This window comes from Pagrus major, chromosome 1 (genome assembly GCF_040436345.1).
Source record: "Pagrus major chromosome 1, Pma_NU_1.0".
Taxonomy (NCBI): Eukaryota; Metazoa; Chordata; class Actinopteri; order Spariformes; family Sparidae; genus Pagrus; species Pagrus major.
In genome coordinates this window covers 9994781-10014075 of record NC_133215.1, presented here as the reverse complement: position 1 = coordinate 10014075, position 19295 = coordinate 9994781, and the positions used below count along the sequence as shown (strand labels likewise).

General features: G+C 39.3%; 2 protein-coding genes across 2 annotated transcripts; both read left to right on the top strand.

Annotated features, from left to right (window-relative positions):
* Positions 1-3516: 3516 nt before the first annotated feature.
* Positions 3517-7900, top strand: LOC141001976 (ATP synthase membrane subunit K, mitochondrial-like). Its single transcript, XM_073473144.1, has 4 exons — positions 3517-3538; positions 3652-3722; positions 7487-7579; positions 7672-7900. Coding segments are annotated over exons 1-4 (267 nt in total). The 5' UTR covers positions 3517-3537; the 3' UTR covers positions 7774-7900.
* Positions 7901-9611: 1711 nt separating this feature from the next.
* On the top strand, positions 9612-16701 carry LOC141006621 (suppressor of cytokine signaling 1-like). The gene is made up of 4 exons (XM_073478847.1): positions 9612-9749; positions 12068-12538; positions 14648-14835; positions 15303-16701. Exons 2-4 carry the CDS (start codon positions 12320-12322, stop codon positions 15625-15627), a joined length of 732 nt encoding a protein of 243 aa, XP_073334948.1. The 5' UTR covers positions 9612-9749; positions 12068-12319; the 3' UTR covers positions 15628-16701.
* Positions 16702-19295: the final 2594 nt, after the last annotated feature.

The window sequence follows — 19295 nt, the reverse complement described above, 5'->3', positions numbered from 1 at the left end:
CTTATGAAAAGTCTTTTGATATTTCTTTCTCTTTTTTTGGTTCAACACACGGTAGCTATGTATTTCCATTTCCTGTGACAATCGTAGGATATGTCAGAATGGCAAGGAGAGAAAGAAATCATGGTTTGAGTTGAATTATAAACATATGAACAATCTCTAAGGACAGTTGTTAGTATTTACTTATTCTTTTTTTATTGACTGATGCAAAACAAGTGAGAGACATGACAGATGTGAGAGACGCAGGAACAACACTGTGTCAAAACAAAAACAAACAGAACAAAACAAAAGGGATGTATGTTTTACTTTCATGCAATAAAAATGAGTAAAATATCACAAAAATAAAAGCACTCATAAAAAGAATCATCATTCATTATCATAGAAATTAGAAACTAAAATCTATTAAAAAAACAACAACAACTATATGTTAACAGTGCCGTTCAGCAAGGAATTCACTGAGGATGAAAAGACTTAGCTGATCTCGATCACTCTTTGTGAAAAAGGAGCATTTTCATTGATATACAGCGCAAAAATATGCTAATACAACAAGTCAGCAGTGGTAAAGGAGGGCTGGAAATGGCCTTCTGAAAGGTAGAACCTTGTTTAGCTTCTCAAACCGTCAGTTTGTTTTGAAGCCTGATGGTTTTATCTGAAAACAGCCCCTGCTGCAGAGAGCGCATATGGTGACGTGACACAACAGTAAAGAAAAAGGCTGCGCAACATGTCGTCCACCTGGAGAGCGGAGGGTGTCATATGCTGGACAGATTGTAAAACCCTCAAGGCAAATCTGTGATTTTGATATCAGTACATAAAGATTCAACTGACTTGACAAAATTCTACTTTTGGTTCAGATACTGGTCAATTAAAGGTGCACTACGTAGTTTTGGGGAAGAAATTTTAAACAGAAGAGAAAGATCTTCATTGACTGTTTTATTTTTTAAGCCTAAACAAACTAAATAAACAAACTCTCTTCATTTTCATGTCTGACTCAACTGAATAAAGTTTCATACTGTTTTAGTTTGTTTATATGTGGCAGACCCTGCCACCTTTTTAGCTTCAAACAGTGTTCTGGGGACCTTATTTTCCTCTGAGAACAGCTCCGCTCAGGTCTCAAAAAAATAAATCTCTCAGATTTTTTGTAATTACCTCATTAATGTTGTAAATATTAAAACTGTGAGCTTGAGTTTCCTCTCCAGAACTACAAAACGCCCCTTTAAGTATGAAGTGTGGTGGGATTATTCAGTCGACAAGTAGTGATCGGTGCATAAGATCAATGAATATGCTTCAGGAACTAAACAGGGAGTACACAGGCATTACAGTGCACAGTTATTGTTGGAGTGACACTGTGCAGACCTGTCCAGGTTGTTGCTCAGGATTTCAGTGACTTCCTCTTCACTGCTGCCAACGCACAGGTGACGGTGCAGTTCGGCAGGGAGCATGGACTGTGGTGGCAGAAGTAGGAAGATAAAGAAAAGAATTTGCGTGATGTTCTTGGAGCTCTGCCAGTTTTCATGCTTGTGCACAAATGACCAAATTCTGTGGAAAGTGTGTGTGTGTGTGTGTGTGTGTTTCTAAACAGTGATTCTTTGTTGTTTACTTATCAGCCTTCAGGCACTGAAGACATACACCCTGTTAAAACAACAACAAATCCAATGTTGGTGAATAGTTTCTGCTGCTTGCAGATCATGTAAGCTGAAACTGCCTGTATAAACAACATGTTGTATTCACAAATGATAGTTAGGGTAATGAGATCTCCTGAGCTAAGGGAAGAGGTGTGGTTCAACATAACAGTGATTTGTTGACATGTTTCTGTGGTCTGCGTCAATGAAAGCTCATTACTTTCGTTGGAATCTTCCATATCGCTGATATGATCAGAAACATTACCTGCAGCACATTAGGAGTCCTCCTAACTACAACTAACTTCTCACTGATTTAGGACCTACTTTCAGCACTGAAATGCTTTGTGAATAACTTAATGAGACCAAAAACCCAGGAGTCTTAAAGTCTGGACTGACACAACCCTTGTTTTTGAGTGTTTATTCTAACTGAGGCAGTTAGGAGCTACTTTTAGGCTTGAGAAAATGGCTCCAGACCTTCTTTGCTCTACCATTTGTTGAGGACACATTTTTAACCTCTGATTAAAGTCAGAGCAGCCTGGTGATGTTCTTCACTGATTTGTTTCCATGGAGCTCCTCTATGCTCATTTTGATTATGTAACCCTGGAGGCTGAGAACCAGTGGTAGAGGAAGTATTATAATATAAATCCCACAGTGTAGGAATACTGCGCTACAGGTAAAAGTGCCCCATTCAAAATCAGAACAAAAGTATTAGCATCAAAATAAACTTAAAGCACCAAAACTTGGATATAATTATTGATGCTTGATGCGTAAGCGTCCCTAGTGTTGCAGCTTGTAAACGATGAGCTCATTTCAACCACTTTATATAATTCTGATTAGCTTTATTCAATGAAATGCATCATAATTTATGAGTTGATTATTTTGACATGTCCAGAATAAATTGGTGAAACTGAGATGAGTCAGTTTTGTCTTGAAGGTGTGCGTGGGCTACCTTTATACCTTTGAGTATTCAAAGGTTGGAGTATGACTTTGGTTTAGCATCTCAAACACTGGGAAGGTGCATCCTTTTAAAGATCAGCCCATAGTAGATTATATTTTGTGTGTAAATAGTCAGAATGTCAAATAATGCAGTCAAATAAATACAATAATAGCTTGTCTTCTATTTCCGGCACTGCTCTACGTCGTCTTGTGTCCTTTATTACTTTTCCCCCTACATATTTAGTTAATTTTTAGTTTACTCTTGTTCATAGCTTGGCACTGTTTTTTGCATTTACTCCAACACTTAAAATGTTGTATATTTTGTGTCTTTCTCTTATTGTCTAATATATATAAATAACACTGACCCGGGGGAACCCACTGGTTGTTACTGGTTTTTCTATCGTACTGTACATTTCTGGGTATTAATGTATAGTGGAATCAAATAGTACCTGAAAAAGTACAGTACTTCAGTAAATGTATGTTACTTTCAACACTGCTAATTTCAAATAATCTATTATCTTAATATAAAGCCTATTTTGACACAGAAGTTTCCAGTTTCCATCATACCACTAACTCTAGCTACTTTTACTGAAGGAAACATGTCAATACTTCATTAAAAATACAAATAACTTTGCTCCTTTCAGACAATAAACAGTTGTACACCAGCTCCTGTCTGGAAAATAATATGAACATTTCAAGGAAATAAGTATGAAATGATGCTGGCCAGGTGGAGGTGGACACACTCTGTCATTAACTTTCATCTCGCGCCCTCATGCGGCTGAATAGAGGAAGGGCAGACACTTGGATCCGCTGTTTGTGTAACCACCTTCAAGTCCCGCCCACCGCGCCACATCCTATTGGCCAGCGCGTCGCACAGAAACACATGATTGGACAGGGTGTGCTTACACGTCACAGTACCCGGAAGACATTCAAAACATTGTGTAAGTGTCCTGTCGTGCCTCCAAACCGGCAGAGCGGTGCAGTAAGTACGAGTTAACACCCTCTGAATGTGAAGTTAAATGAAGCGTGAGACTGTGGAGTGAATGTGAGAGTCAGGAAGAAAAGTTTAACTGAACATTTTCATTCAAAATGTCTCCAGTGATGCCGGTGACTCCTGTTAAAACGCGGATCCCCCTCACCAGCTTCGGTCATCTCATAACGGAGGTGAAGGTAAGGACAGGATGCGACTTTATTAAAAATGTCTATTTATTTAAAGGGAAAAACAACATCAAGGCGTTAAAAATGAAGGCTAAAGGTAGGTCTATGAAATGCAATAACTTAAGGCTTTTAGGCATTTTGTATTGTTTCCAAACACACACTCACACGGAGACACGATTTACTCTAAAATCATCTTTTGTGTATTTTGTTTGGGGGAAGTAATTAATTTAATTGTGCATGTGGCACATTTTCACATCTGTATTTCATGTGTAAACCTCTGGGCTGGACTTTAACAGCTCATGTGGTGCAGCAAGATTTCTGCGCATGCTCAGAACGATCAGCACCTTCAAAACACATCCAACTTTTTTTTGACCTTTCTTTAAAATAATTTTAAAAAAGCAATCTCAATTATGTTATTTTAGCTGACTGAAAGCAAAGACACAATTGTAGAAAAAGAAATTGTAGATTTTTTAAAATATCCTGTTTGAATAATAATGTCAGCTTGTTTGTTTCTATCTTTGAATTTCTATCTTTTGAATAACATCCTGAGCAAATAACAGCTTTACAGTATTTCTATTTTATTCCTGTTATTTCTATCTTTAATATTCCCTTAATTTTGCAACACTGTCTGCATCTCAAGTGCGCAATTTTTTATTGAGGTATCATATGGCATCATATAGGCTACATTAAAAACAATACAGCCATATATATACATGTTTATAAAACTATACAGGCAAGAGAAAATAAATGCTTACAGCACATCTCTCTTTCTGTATACATGCACAGGCTACTTACATACATACCTACACACATCCCCACCTTTTACACCCATATACTGTATACAGTATATACTGCACACTCACACCCAGTGGCCACATTACCAGGAGCCTCCACACACCCGAGTTAGTAAGGTAAGTTTCTTTCCAAACCATTTCAACTGATTTCATCATTTGCACTAAACTGAGGAAAGAAAACAACATCTTTGGTGGTAAACATGTTCAATTTTATAAACAGTAAATTGTGACCTATTTAGGCAACTTCTCTGTAGCCAGTGGAGAAAATCCCCAGACTCCCTTTAAAAAATTGCTTAATTTTGTGCATTCTTGAGGTAGAAGAAACTTTCTAAACTTTGGGAAACGCTTTCCACAACAAATCCTTAACTTTTTGGGCCTTCTTATTATTTCAGCGAATGTTATACATGAAGATATTTCTTTCTGTACCTATACTGACATCCCATCATAAGCCAGGTCTAAACAGGGCCTTACAATACCAGGTCTGAATGTCCTCTTTGTTTCTTAGCTGGAAAGACAGGAAGTCTGATGTAGCTTTGACAGTCACACCCTTTAAGAAAATCGTCTTTCTTGTAGCTTGTCCGGCCATGCTGTTTATCATGGTTAGTGTTACAGTTTGTCAGCCCTAAATGTACTGTTGTGCTGTGAGTATAGCAGGTTGTGGCTTGAGGTCGACATGGATTTACAAACTTTTCTTGATTTAAAATCTTAATAAAAACAGCAAGGGCACAGCTGCTGTATTGACTTTAGCCATTTGCTCATCCATCGTGCTCCATTCAACTATGTGCTTTCACGTATTGACTCTGTGTTACGTTTGAGGCCGAAGCATTCCCTCTCTACTCTGCTAATGCTAATACTCGCTGCAGAAAGAAGCCGCATCAGTGAGCCGAGCCGCCTCGTCAGCACTCTGCTGTCGCCCCCCGGCACACTTGATGCGAGTCTAATGTTCATAATGGAAATTATTTTTCTTTTCACTTGAATCCTTATATTCTGCAGTTCCCCCTCATGGACTGTAAATCTGATGCTCCAGATGAATAGCCTTCGTTTCATGGACTTTATTGCACTTGAATTAAAAGAGACACTGTTAGAAGATAGCAAGTGTCCGACTACGTTTATTATTCAAAGTGCTTTTTTAAAGGAATAACGTGAGATGTAAGCTTCTGTGGTTTCATACTGTGTTTTTCTTGTGTGTGTATTTAACAAGAAAGATGTGATCATTGGCAGATGTGTTGCCTGTGGACAGATTTATGCTTGTTTCACTGTTTGAGTCTTTGGGCCAAGTTTAGCTCCTGTGTCCTGGCTGTAGCTTCATATTTACTGGTTAGACATGGGAGTGGTGTCACTTTTCTCATCTACAAAGAACATAAATGTAATCCCCGAATGTCAGTTCCTATGAATATGAAGCTACTGCCAGGTAAATATTTGCTTAGCTAGCTCAGAAATGGCTGCGCACGCCCAAGAAATAGTTTGATAGATAACCTGTTGTGAAACTTTTTAGCTTTTCAGGGGATGGCTGGCAGATAATTATTTAGTTGGACAGAGCCAAGCTAGATGTTTCCTGTTTCTAGCTAGCAGTCTCCTGGCGTTACATATATATCTTGAAATCATGAGACGGTATCATTCTTCTCATCTATGAAAACTCATGAAATTGAATAAGCTTATTTTATAAAAATGTCAAACTAGTTCCTCAACATCCACATGTTGGATCAAGCTAGTTTTAAATGCTAGCTTGAAAAGATTAGCCTACTCAGATAACTGCAGGTTCCACGCGTCGCTGTTTGTTTGTAAGCATGTAACTTCAGTTGTTTAGGAGAACGCTGCAACACTGTTTTGCTGTGAAGCTCCGGAAATTGTTTTGTGGACGAAGACATTTCATGTGACTTTCAGAGGGCATGGTGGTTGATGACAGAATTTTCATTTTTGGATGAATTTATCCTTTAATCCAAGACAGATTTCTCAGACGGTAGACAATCAAGTTACCTTAACCTTCAAAAGGCCGAAGCTTTAGACACAATCATAAAAAAAAAAGGATTTTCCCGTTTGCAGTTTGAAAAGAGCCGGGCTTTCCTGTGTTTCTGCAGCTAACGTTGGAGAATTTAGATATATTTTTTGAATAATATCAGAAAACGCATTAAAAGAAAAATGTCTAAATCTTCAACTGAAGGCAATTGCAGCTTAAAGCTTTTATCACACGGTCCGACTCTCGTGGCTGTGGAGAGTCTGTGGAGAATGAGCTCTGTGCTGCCAGCGAGTCCAGATAATTAGCTGGAGTTGCGGCTGATGAATAATTCAGTTTAATCCAACACAAATGATGTGCCGAATGTGACTTTCATGACCATAAACCAGTTTGTCATCCCTGCTCTGCCTCGTCATGACAGTCATCAAACCGCCCGTTTCAACATGCCAAAGTATTCCACTTGTTTTTTTGGGTTTTGTCATCGACTGTGACTGACACTTCTAAAGAAATTGCACTTGTCACATAGTTGTTAAATTTAGTTTGTGTGCGAGTAGAGACTAAGCCTTCATCACGACTAGAATGAGACTCACTAGAGCCGAGCTGTTGTTGATGATGATTGATGTGCCGACTGAACTGTTCCCGTCATTTAAGGTTTCACATTCATTTTGACTCGGCATAGCTCTCATGCTCCTTGACACCACTTTAACGGACGCGGAGAGCTTAACATTTTTGTCTTTCATTCGCCCATTCACACAAACATCCACATGCTCCACCTCCTGAGCGACGGGCGCCCGGGGTTCACTGATTGACCTCTTTTAAAATGTACTTTCTGTAAGACTTTTAAAATTGCAGATTGAGTTTACCTGCCATGAGAATGAAATGTTTATAAAGTAGGCCACATAACTTAATCTGTAAAATCCTAAAACCTCCTTCCTCCTACATTTTGATAAATGTTCATGACACAATGGACAAGTGTTCTGTGTTCTGACCACAGTGCTTCCTCTTAACTGTGTTTTTTTGTGTTTCAGAGGCAGCTGTTTGGCATTGAGCCTCCAGCTTCTGCGGAACTGACTGGTTGGAGGAAATACTTTAATAGCTACACCATACAGGGCCGCCGAAATGTACATAAGACACACTCGTGCACACCCAGGCTCTGTAATATATGAATTTTATATACATGTGTCACATGTGTCCTTCTCCACTCTCTTTACAGTGCGTCTTGGCTTCCTATGGGCTCCTTGCTGGAGTAGCTGCTGCCTATCTGATGCACAAACGAAACAAAAAGGAAAACCAGACTCCCAGCCCCACGGCCTGAGACATCGACCTCTCGCAGTGATGTTTGTGCTCACGAAGCATTATTTATGATGGGAAGGAACTACTAGCTCCGAGAGAAAGGGAGTTTAATGCTGTACTTTCTTAATAAATGCCATGCAAGCGCTCGACGCTGCTGTCTGATCATTGTTAAGTGATTCTGTGGGAAAGTCACTCTGGTTACCATGGAGTCAGAGAGTGTGTGTGTGTGTCTGTGCATTGAAGTTGTTCCCCCACAAGGTGTCTGTCTGCTGCTGATGAAACCGCAACAGTTACATTATTTTACTTGTTTTTATTAACTATACTAATCTCCGGTAAATTATTTATTATTTTTTCCTTCTTTTATTATCATTTTTTTGTTTTGAGAATAAGTCCTAACACAAAATCCTGCACCATGTCTGAAGACTTTGCATGAGTAGGAGTAGATGAACAAAGGGATTATTACCAAGACTGGGCTTGGTTTTATGTAGGTTTTGATCGACAGTGCTCAGCCTCCGGGGTTTGAAGGCGTCTTCTGCAAGCAAAGTAGTTTTAAAACAGTTTGTCACCACAACACAGCATTAAAAATGAGAGTTTTCACAGTTTGATTTGTGAATGCAAACCAGCAAAGCTTTTAAACACGTTTGATTCCTACCTTTTCTTGTTGTGTAGTGTGTTTTTGTCGACGCACGTGTGTTTTCTGCACCTTTTTCTAAGAGCTAAAAGATGATTTGCATTCAAAAGTTGAACGCACAAAAAAAAATCCTCAGATCTTGCACATTTAATGTTTATTCATTCAACTAATAGTTATCTGTTTTTTTAAACCATGAATGGGCTAAAATATGTAAATAAGTAAAAAGGCCATGAGTTGCATTTTTCAGTTTCGAGCTCAGTTTGTAAAGAAAATTGTCACATGGTTTCTAGTTAGGCCAAGTAGTTGTGTGCAAGCAGAGAGCATTTCCTCATCTGAGCTACGATCAGATTCATTAGATTACTGATGTTTTGTAATGTTCAAACAGAGATGGACCAATCATGTCACACTGACAGGAGCTGATCTACTACTGACCGCACAGACCTGTGTGTACATGATTATAAGAGTATATAATACAGAAATGTGGCATGCCAGTTATAAATTAGAGTACACCTGGTCCAGTCAGGTAACTTCTTAAAAAACCAGTGCTGGAAAGTAACTAAGTACATTTACTCCAGTCAAATTTTGAGGAACTTGTGCTTTTGTTTGGTTCACAAGGGGCAGGGCTGCAACAACAATGGAAAAGTCTGTTGTCGTTGTTGTTGCATTAATCACACACAAAGAATGACAAATGTAAGGGAACTATCTGAATCTCCATGCAAACATGAGGAAGCTGCTGCAGAGTTACACAACATGTTCACACATGTCCCCATCGTTTAACGTTTCACATTCACTTTGACAGGAGTGCTTTTATGTCACCAGTAAAAAAAAAAAAAAATTTAAAAAAAATGCACAACGAGCCTTTAATCTGGCACGCTGGATGTGTTTAGTGTAATTACGCGCGTGCAACATATTTTACACATGAAATATTCAAATGCTGGCTGAGCTCCGCGCACGCGCACACCCACACTCCGACGCACAGCCAATTTTCGCAGATCACGTGATTTCTTGTAAAGCCTGCTGCCCCAAAAGTGAAAGCGAAAGTAACGTCTGCGATCACCTGAACACTCTTGGCGCATGTTTTTTTTTAATTTATTTATTTCACCACCGTGTGCGTGTGTGAGAAGTGCGTGTGCCACCGCAAGCGGACCTGTAGCTGGAGAGGCGGTGAGAGGGAACAGGCGATGACTGATCAGCACAGTTTGATCAGCAGGCCCCTCCTCCTCCTCCTCCTCCTCCTGCACACACACACACAACTTAACCGAAAGTAAAGATGTTTCTCCTGAAGAAGGTCTGCGACCGTCCGTCAGGAGAGACTCTGACAGCAGCTCACAGGAGCCCCGCGAGCCTCTGACAGCAGCTCATCACATGTGAGTAAGCTTCGTGTTTAATCAATGCGTTGTTAATCATGAGCTGGAGCTGTGACAAAAAAGTTTTCTGTGCTCATTTAAAACTCAAAATTGCAGTCCAGAAACACTATTTCATCAGAATCTGCTGTGTGGCGTAATTAAACAGACAAATTAGCTTTTTTTAATTATTATTTTTATTATTATGTCAGTTAGGTGGGGACAGTTTTGAGAACTCTTCCCTGTCGCATCAACTCAATATTTAAAATGAAAACATAACAGTCTCGTGTGTCATCAGCATGACATCAGCACCTTATACAAACTCCATCATTTGTAATTACAAGAACAAAATATGTATCACTGGCGTTGAGTTTTTTTTTATGTTTGTTCAGTTTTTAAATTCTTTTGCAGCAGTGTATCTGTGAAATTGTCCACTTTTCCGGAAGAATATTAATATTTGGACGTTCTTGCTTTATTTATTATGATTTCTCTGAACTCCAGCACGCTGGGTTTCATGTAAAACTATCACTATGGGGTCAAAAGTGTGGACTTTCGGCTTTTATTTCAGGGTTTTCATGTCCATCCTGGCCCAGCATCACAGGAATAAAAGCTGTGTCCAAACTGAGGCTGTAAAAACAGATGATTCACTGTCCACCCAGCACAGACATGTAACTATGCAGACTGAAAGTTAGACCTCACAGTCATTGTGTCACTCCATCATTACAAAGACTCTAACAACAGGCTAGAAAATGTCTTATTATTATTATATATATTAAAAAAAAGGTCTGCACAACATAACCACAGTTTGCCACAGTCCGTCTCTTCGGGAGAAGGAAGTTTCTTTGATTCGGGCCGAGATTCAGAAAGTGAAGTGTTTGGTGAAGCCGCACAAAAATATTGAAGTAGTCCGTCCTTTAAATAACTGATCAAGACTGTGACTCAGTGTGATATTTATGTGCACCCTTCACCATTTCAGAGAAGAAGTCGAGCAGAAAATGAAAATAAAACAGACTTTAAGTATCTATTCCCCACTGAGGGATCAATAAAGTCTTATCTTTAAAAAAAAGGCAAAAGACAACAGCTTCTCAAAAAACAAGAAATTCTCCTCGTAGTTTTGTTCGTAATTATTTCAGCGCATAAAGCACCAAATTTAAGTGACTTACTGCGTGTTAAAAGTTATTTAAAAACAGAAAAGCTCTCCTTACAAACTCCTGCATGTAAAGTCTAATTATTTTTAGGACCTTCTTGTTAAGTTTTTCCGTCCATAAAATGTTTTATTGTACATCTGTTGCATTCATCATACTTTTCATCCTTTCATATTGGAAGGATTTTGCTCTGGGAAGCAGCTTCATGAATAAACTTCACCACAGCGTCTGCACACTAACAGTTTAATCAAAAATCATTATGAAGAAAGGAGATGGAGAAACATTTCTTTGCATTGTCTCGGAAGAAAGTGAAAGTATGCTACTGTTATTAAACATGTTACATCCGCCCTTCCCATTGACATGAAAAATTGTGGTTTTTATTGGCAGTCACGTGACACCTGATTATCCCTCAGGCGCCCACACACACAGACACACACACACACTCACTCACACAGAGATTTTATTACATGTGTTGCAACAGAAGAATAAAGCAGCTGTAATTGATATTTTTATAAGAAAACAAACAATAAAACGTATCAAATGATAAAGTAAAAACAATGGGCGATGTGAAGTGGGTCATTCAGAGTATTGCAAATCTCCCCAACACTTAACTTAATTGTTTATCCGTCTGGCCCACAACTTCAGACTGAATCCAAGTAGCCTCCCTCTCGACTTGCTTCCTGAGCCCTTGCAGACTTTAAACATCGATCCTAAGTTTGTTTTGTTTTTTTTAAGTCAGGAGCCGGAGAAACTATAACATCACGTCCGTATTGCAGTGAACTGTGGCTGATTAAATCAGTGAAGTCTGCAGAAAGTCTGCTTGAGGCCACTTGTGCACTGGCCTCACCCAAAAGCCAGAAGCAAAAGTAAAAGTAAAGATATCATGCTACAGTATAACTTACCCATATGAATAGTACTTCAGTAAAAGTAGCTGATATTAAATGTAAAAAGTAAATGTACTGAAGTATCAAAGGTACAATTAACAGTAAATGACACATATATTTACATGTATAGTATGTATATAGACAACAGGTTTACAGGTTAACAGGTTTGTCTTATAATCTTGAAAGTTAAAGATATATTAATGATGTGGTCACAACTTTTTTTTTGCATCCCCTAAAGTGGTCAGAAACAGCTGCTGTAGCAGGTGAAAGATGATGGATGGACTGTAACTGTGTTTGCCTTTCTGTGTTTCAGCATCATCAGATTGTTCAGTGACAGCACCTCAAGGACAGTTGACAGAGCAGATCCAGCCTCCGCTTCCCCTCAGTACTTTGTGGTAATGTGATTAAATCCTGATTAAAATTTGTTATTGAAGCAACATGGAGTCTCAAGGAGGACTGAGCAGCAGATGAGCGACCAGAAAGAAGTCAGTGATGGAGGATCTGCCAGAGAAAAAAGGAGGAACTGGCGCAACCGGCGATCAAGGGGAGGATTCTCCTTTGTAGGATGGTCAGAGACAATCTTGATAGAACAGTAGTTCAGAGCCAGAAACAGAACGGCGCAGCTGAGACACAGAACCAAAGCCCAGAAGAACCTGCAGAACCCGAACGAGCACAGAGACCAGAGAGAGTTAACCCAGAGAGGAAAGGGCCGACGAAGAGCCGGCTAGAATTACTGTTCTGGAACAAACTCAACTTAGAGGACGAGCCTGAATCCTGGCGCCGGGTAAGTACAAAGTTTGCTCATTGTGAAGAACAGATTGTGGATGTTATGACTTCTGATGTTGATTTTATAGCCGTGGAAAGATGGCTGCAGCAATATAAAGTCAGAGATCAAACACCAGGATATTATTCATTAATGTTACATCCACTGCTGGAAGAAGTACGCAGTGTAAACTTTCCCTGTTGCAGGTACAAATCCTGCAAGTCAAGTAAAAGTACAAAAGTGTCAGCGTCAAATATACTTAACGTACCGAAAGTGAAAGTACTCATTATGCAAAATGACCCATTTCAGAATAATAAAATAAAATACGTCATTTTATTATAAGTATTGATGCATTTATGTGTTAGCGTCACTTTAAAGTGCAGCTGGTACACCTCATTGTGTTTTATTTGTAGAAAGTACCAAAATTTCACTTAAGTAGAGCGCTTCAGTGAACATTTTTAAAGGATGTGGTTATGAGATGACTCGTTGCTTTATTAATGACAAATAACAGACTTTCCACACTGAGCTAATGTACCTTTTTTTCCAGCCAAACACTTTACAACAACAGCAACAATCATAAAAAATAGTAACGATAATCATCATTTTTAGTATTGTTTTTGTTATTATGCTGGTGTGCATGGAAAGATTTGTGTTCCCGACAAAAACTATTATAAACAACAACAACAACAGTAAGAAGAATGTTTAATACCAACTTTTAATACAAATATCAAAATAAATAAATAAACATGTACTATGGGTGTTGTTGATGAATATGATAATGTTATTTTCTCCAGACATTAAATCACATTAAAAGTCAAAAATCTGAGATTTAAATAAAATAGTATAAACAAAATGATCCAAAGCGTCATGTTAATGTTGCAAAAGTGCCTGTGGAAATGAAAGTTTTTAAAAATTAATATTTTAATTGTTATTTGAAGTCTCTGCGGTCAGCTGGATTTATTCACAGAGGTTCTTTCAGGGTTCCTTATTCCACTTTTAATCTTTATGACAAAGGGAAAGGAAGAAAATGAGTCACTTCTAAGATTAGATTTTAACACCGTTTTCAGCCCTGAGTTGTGACTGCAGGTGTTCCTCTCAGGCTGTGAATTACCCCAGAAACTTTAGTAGTTTTTCCACTGCGTGGTATGACTTGATAGACTTTTTCTTTCATTTCCTTTTAAATTGCGGACAGTACTTTGGACTTCTAGTTGGTATCAAGTGAGCTGGGTGATACTTAAAGGTGACTGCAGACCACTTATTGGTCAGAGAATCGTCGCTAAAATTATCAAACACACAAAGAAGAATCCACAAAAGCCAATTTAAAAAAAAGGCAGCCCACAAAGCCAAGCTGAGGTCAGCCGACAAAGGGCAGACGCATCAACAACATCATCTCTTTGATATTCTGAGCGTCACATCACACCTTTAAGGGTGTTCGTAGTAAGCCTGTGGTTGATTGAGAGAGATAAAGCGAGAGGCAGAAAGTGATGGTGAATGCGAGCAGAGCAGAGGAAAAGCAGTAAATAAACAGAGTAGGGTCTCATGCTTCCCATGACCAAAGCAAGTAGCAAAGTAGTTTCACAACTGCTGGTGTCAAAACCCAGCTCCTGGGCCGTGACAGATACGAGAATGGACACAACTGAAGATGGAAAATTTAGAGAAATAACTACAAATGTGGAGTGTGTCGGTCAGTGGTATCAGTAGTGTGTGAGGTGTTGTATTGTGAAAACAGAAAGTGCAAGTAAGCTGACGCTGGCTGGGTCAGAAGAGCAGAGCAGGGCCTGGCTTTTATCATGTCGGCGCTCCACATCTGGCCAGCTGCAACTTTTTCCTCTGATATCTTCAAAGACACACAATAGCACGTCCACAACACCCTCATAGCAACACTTTCAGGCGTGGGTTGTCACACTGGAAAAGTGAAGGGGATCGAGGTGCCGCTATGACGAAAACATCAGGATTTAGAGCATTGTCAGAGTAATCTAAATATTCCTGAAAATCATCTGTGTTGTGTCTGACTGCAGTGAAACAGTCTGATTTATAGCTGTAATATGTTTTTCACATCTCATATCAGTGTGTGTGTGTGTCCTCTTTACATGTTGACTGATCATATTTGTAATCCCGTCTCTGCTGTAGCCAGTGACTGGAGCTGATGCTGACAGCTTGCCCACACACCTCCGTCCATTCAGCAGCGCAGCAGAGTACAAACTAGTAAAACACACTTACATGCAGCTCCAGCAAAGTGGTTACTACTGGGGATCAATGACCATGGAGGAGGCACATGAAATACTCTCTCAAGCACAGCTGGGCACCTTCCTCATCAGGTAAGCTACCACTTTCAGAGATGTAGTGTTGTTTATCTGTTTTCTTTATATATATGTATTTGTCTAAACTCAGTATTATACAAATGGCAAATACAAAGATGTCGTAGAAGGCGTGTTTGGGCTTTTCACTGTAACAGAATACATTTACAGGCAATGAGTGAGACAAGTGTTTTGTTGTTTTTATGGTCTCTTGCCCAGGTGTCCCTTGCCAAAGGGTATTTCCACATAGATGAGAAATTCTACCCAGTCTAGACTATTGAAATTGATTTCCAGATGCTCATTTATCATATTAAATATGTATAACAGTTTCTCTTCCTCTGTCTGCATTATCAGATTCAAATCTTAAAAATAGAAGGTAGAGATGCATATGTCATCAGCCTGTACTATGTTGCTTCTACTGCATGTAATGCAGAAGCACGAGCTACATTAAGTGTGCACAAAGTGACCGTGTGCTGCTGTTTGTGCAGAGACAGCGGTCAGCCGGATGTCTTCTTCACTCTGAGCTACCAAAGCGATGACGGCCCGACCAGCGTTCGTGTCCAGCTGAACAACCTGCGCTTCAGTCTGTACGGCAGCCACAGGACTTTTGCTTCACTCTTCGCTCTGCTCACGTATTACACCAGCTCGTCCTGTAAGCTGACAGCACCTTACCGCAGGCAGCGTCCGGAGGACCTGAAGCAGATGTGCAGGAGGGCTCTCGTACGAGCGTATGGAGCAGAAAATACAAGCACCTTACCTGGACTCAGCAATCAAATTAAAGACTATGTTCATGCGTACCCTCATTGTATATAGTGTGGTATAGTATATGTGTGTGGACAGAGTGAAGGTATTGTTTTATGTTGTTTTTTTTATTATATGTAACATAAATACAGCGTACAGAGTATTTGATCTGCAAGATGTTCAAGGGTTATTTGCACACGTTTTCAAAATGGTACATGTCTTTAAATCCACATTTATTATCTACATGTATACGACATGTTTTCATCAAATCCTGTGTAAATGCTGCACCACTGCCTCCGTGATGCATCAGTTCGTCACGTCCATAGAAATGTAAAGTTTGCTGCTCTTTAAAGCTGCATTAATTGATGTCTGGCCACTCGGGAGCAGAAAAATATCAAAAGAAATTCACACATCGTCAGCTTCTAATGTTGGCTAAGATGTTAGTGTTAGTTACTCCGGGCCACATCAATGAAAGTGTGATATTCTCTCTTCCTGTACTTTGTTTTGAAAGGCAGCCAGAAGCCACCGTGTTTGCAATTATGTTTTTAATCTAGTTAAAGATTATAGCTCGTGAGGCAATTATCTTGTTATCTCAGGACAAAAGAGTGGTTTTCTGGTTATAATGGGTTCATTATCTCATTATCTGGAGAACACAATAGGTCATTTTCTCTGGATAATGGGACAAACGCCTAATTTTCATGAGAAAGCAAGAGGTTGTTTTCTTGAGATAAGTTATGGATAAAATGAGGAGGACCATTTTGGAAGAAGGTATCACAAGAAAATGACCTTTTGTTTTCATAAAATGATTATAATGAGAACGCCAGTTTGTTATCCTGAGATAACCACAACCACTCTCAGCCTCTGTAGTCACCAGCTTATTATTATTTAATTATTTTTTGTGTTTTTTCTCTGTGCTTTTGTCGAAAGGAGCCACACTTTTCACATTTCATGTATTGATGTGATTCATTTGTGAAATAATACAATATTAATTAATGCAGTTTTAACTTTTCATCAACACTTGAAATAATTACATATCAGTAGTTACTGTCCTCTAGTCATGTGAACAAGGAATTGTAGAAGAGTGTGACGCCTTGCAAAACTATGTTAATCTTGAATAAATTAAAAACTTTAGTTTACAAAATATAATATGCGTGAACTCATGGTTGAACCACTGACAAGTCAAAGTGTGCAGCTGGCCCGGGGCACAAGGGATCCTAAAGGCCTCGGACTCGCTCTCAAGGATGAACTGATCAGATTTTGGCGGTGAAAGGTCAAAGGTGAGGGTCGCTGTGACGATATCCATTTGGCATAAACATCCACTTGGACTCACGGATTAATTGATTAGATTTGAGTGGTCAAAGGTCAAAGGTCTGTGGTCTGACTAAACACATTTTTTGACCATTACTGAACAATTCATATTATAGCGATGACATTTTTATTTTTTTTGTAGAAAAATGTCTAATAGGATTAAAATGACAAAGTGATGACATTTTAAATCCAAAAGATCAAAGGTCAGTTTCACTTTGACATCATAATATTCTGAAAAAATATGCTGGCTTTTACTTTTTCACACTGGAGATGAACAGAGTCTGAGTCTCTGGGGTGAAAGTCCTGTTTTTGTTTTAACCAAGCGGCTGAGAAATGAGGCCAACAGACCATATTCACGTGGCGGCCATTATCCTTTGACATCACAGTCAGGTTGGGAAGCTCAGATGTCGTACTGCTCTGTTCGAGGTTTCAAGTCACATAAACATAGAAAATCTGACAAATTATCATTTCATCACTTCCTAAATGATCGGCAACTGATAAGACAATGGATACTGAAAGTCATATTTCAAGGTAAAACAACAGATGTGACTACCTGTTAGCTTCCATTCGACAACAGCTAATGTTAGCTTTCAACCATTTCCTTGGTAATGTTACTGGTTGATAGTGTTACACAATACAATAGGTAAGTTATAAATTAATTCTAAATTATCCCTGCACATCTATTTAAGCCTGGAAGTAAAATGCGCTCGATTTAATCAAAATGTATTATTAGCAAGGACGTTGTTGAATGCTAACGTTAGCTAATGGGTTATCAAATACGTTGTTTAACCTTGAAATATGGCCTGAATTCCCTCTAGATTTTGCTCTCTTTACCTAAGTTAAGCCCCTTAAATGAAATTAGGGGCGACACCGCTTCACTATTTCAGTGAGTACATATTCTCAAATTAGCCCTCCACACAGTTCTGTTGGGCCGGGGGCCCACAGCTCATTTTGGTGCCCTGGTCCGCCCTTGTGGTTTAATCCGGCCCTGTGTGAAGCTGACTCAACTGAACAACTGTCTGCTATTCAACACGCACAGCTAATGCACACACATACAGACAGTTTTGATTTCTTTTTTTTCTTTTATCAAGCACCAGTCTTCCGTCATGTGCTCCACTTCCTGTCCTAAATCTGACTGGCAGTGGCCCCTTTAGTCTAAATTAGCCCTGCACCAGGGACACACACACACATACACACACACACACACACACACACACACACACACACACACACACACACACACACACACACACACTTTCTCTGCCCTCAAATCATTTCTGTCTCATTAACCTTAAACGTGTTGACGTAAAACCATCACCACTGTGACACATACTGAGGCGAGGCTGGTTTGTTTGTGTGGCACCATATCTGAATTCTTATTTTGTGTTTTGACGCAACACATTTCATTTGACTGTTATTGCATATCCATGCATATATGCACCCATATCCCAATATCCCTAACTCATTTTGAGTAGTGCATATTTAGGGCTGACAAAGACTAACCATGATAAACAGCATGGCTACAGCTTTGTGCAAAATTAAGCAATTTTTAAAAAGGAGTCTGGGGATTTCCCCTCTGCACAGTTCACTGTCAGGTTGTCGGCAAAATAAAGAGCTGTAAATGTTATACTGCGTCTGTCATTGCTATTATTAGGCTGCAGAGTTATCAGCTGTGGGCCATAAAGAAGGCTACAAAACGAGGGCAGAGTCAATACATTCAAAGGCTGCAGGCCTTCTGGACAATACAATATTACCAACATGCGCACAAGTCACAAAGCGGTTTTACAGTCATTTTTGGTAACTGTAAAGTACTCTAACGCGTTACTTTTCTCAGTAGATAACGCAGTAACGTAACAAGTTACTTTTTTTTAATGGCAGTAATCTTTTGACGTAATGAGTTACTTTTAAAAGTGACGTTAACCAACACTGCAAACAATGTATTTTACACAAAGAAACAAATATCTTCATGTGCAACATTTGCCGAATTAACAAGAAGGCCCAAGTAGGTAAGAATCTGTTGTAGTAAACCTTTCACGGAGTTTGTAAAGTTTCTCCTAACTCAAGAACTCGCAAAATTAAGCGTTATTTAAAGGGAGTCTGGGGATTTTCTTGTGCAAATCGAGGGTAAAGTTATATAAAATGGTATCGATTTAAAGGGAGTGAGATAAAACAAAAGATTAAATGATTTTAATACATATAAAAAATAAAACTGCACATTAAAAATGAAGCTGCAGTGCAAGATATTTATGAATGATCCGCGCTTTATTTAAAGTCAGTCTGAATATTTCAGATCCAGTCTGGCTGAGTGTCTCTCGGGTCCGCGCGACCCACTGTCCCGCGCTCTGAGTGCACCTCCCGCACGCGACAGAGTCCATTATTATGTCAAACGACCTCTCTTGACTCGTCCGCCCGCCCGCACGCGCGCAAACACG

Coding starts and splice junctions, on each gene's coding strand:
- LOC141001976 (XM_073473144.1), top strand. Junction 3,723..7,486: donor ATCTCATAACGGAGGTGAAG/GTAAGGACAGGA, acceptor TTTGTGTTTCAG/AGGCAGCTGTTTGGCATTGA. Junction 7,580..7,671: donor CCATACAGGGCCGCCGAAAT/GTACATAAGACA, acceptor CTCTCTTTACAG/TGCGTCTTGGCTTCCTATGG.
- LOC141006621 (XM_073478847.1), top strand. CDS start 12,320: ATGGTCAGAGACAATCTTGATAGAACAGTAGTTCAGAGCCAGAAACAG. Junction 12,539..14,647: donor AGCCTGAATCCTGGCGCCGG/GTAAGTACAAAG, acceptor TCTCTGCTGTAG/CCAGTGACTGGAGCTGATGC. Junction 14,836..15,302: donor CTGGGCACCTTCCTCATCAG/GTAAGCTACCAC, acceptor CTGTTTGTGCAG/AGACAGCGGTCAGCCGGATG.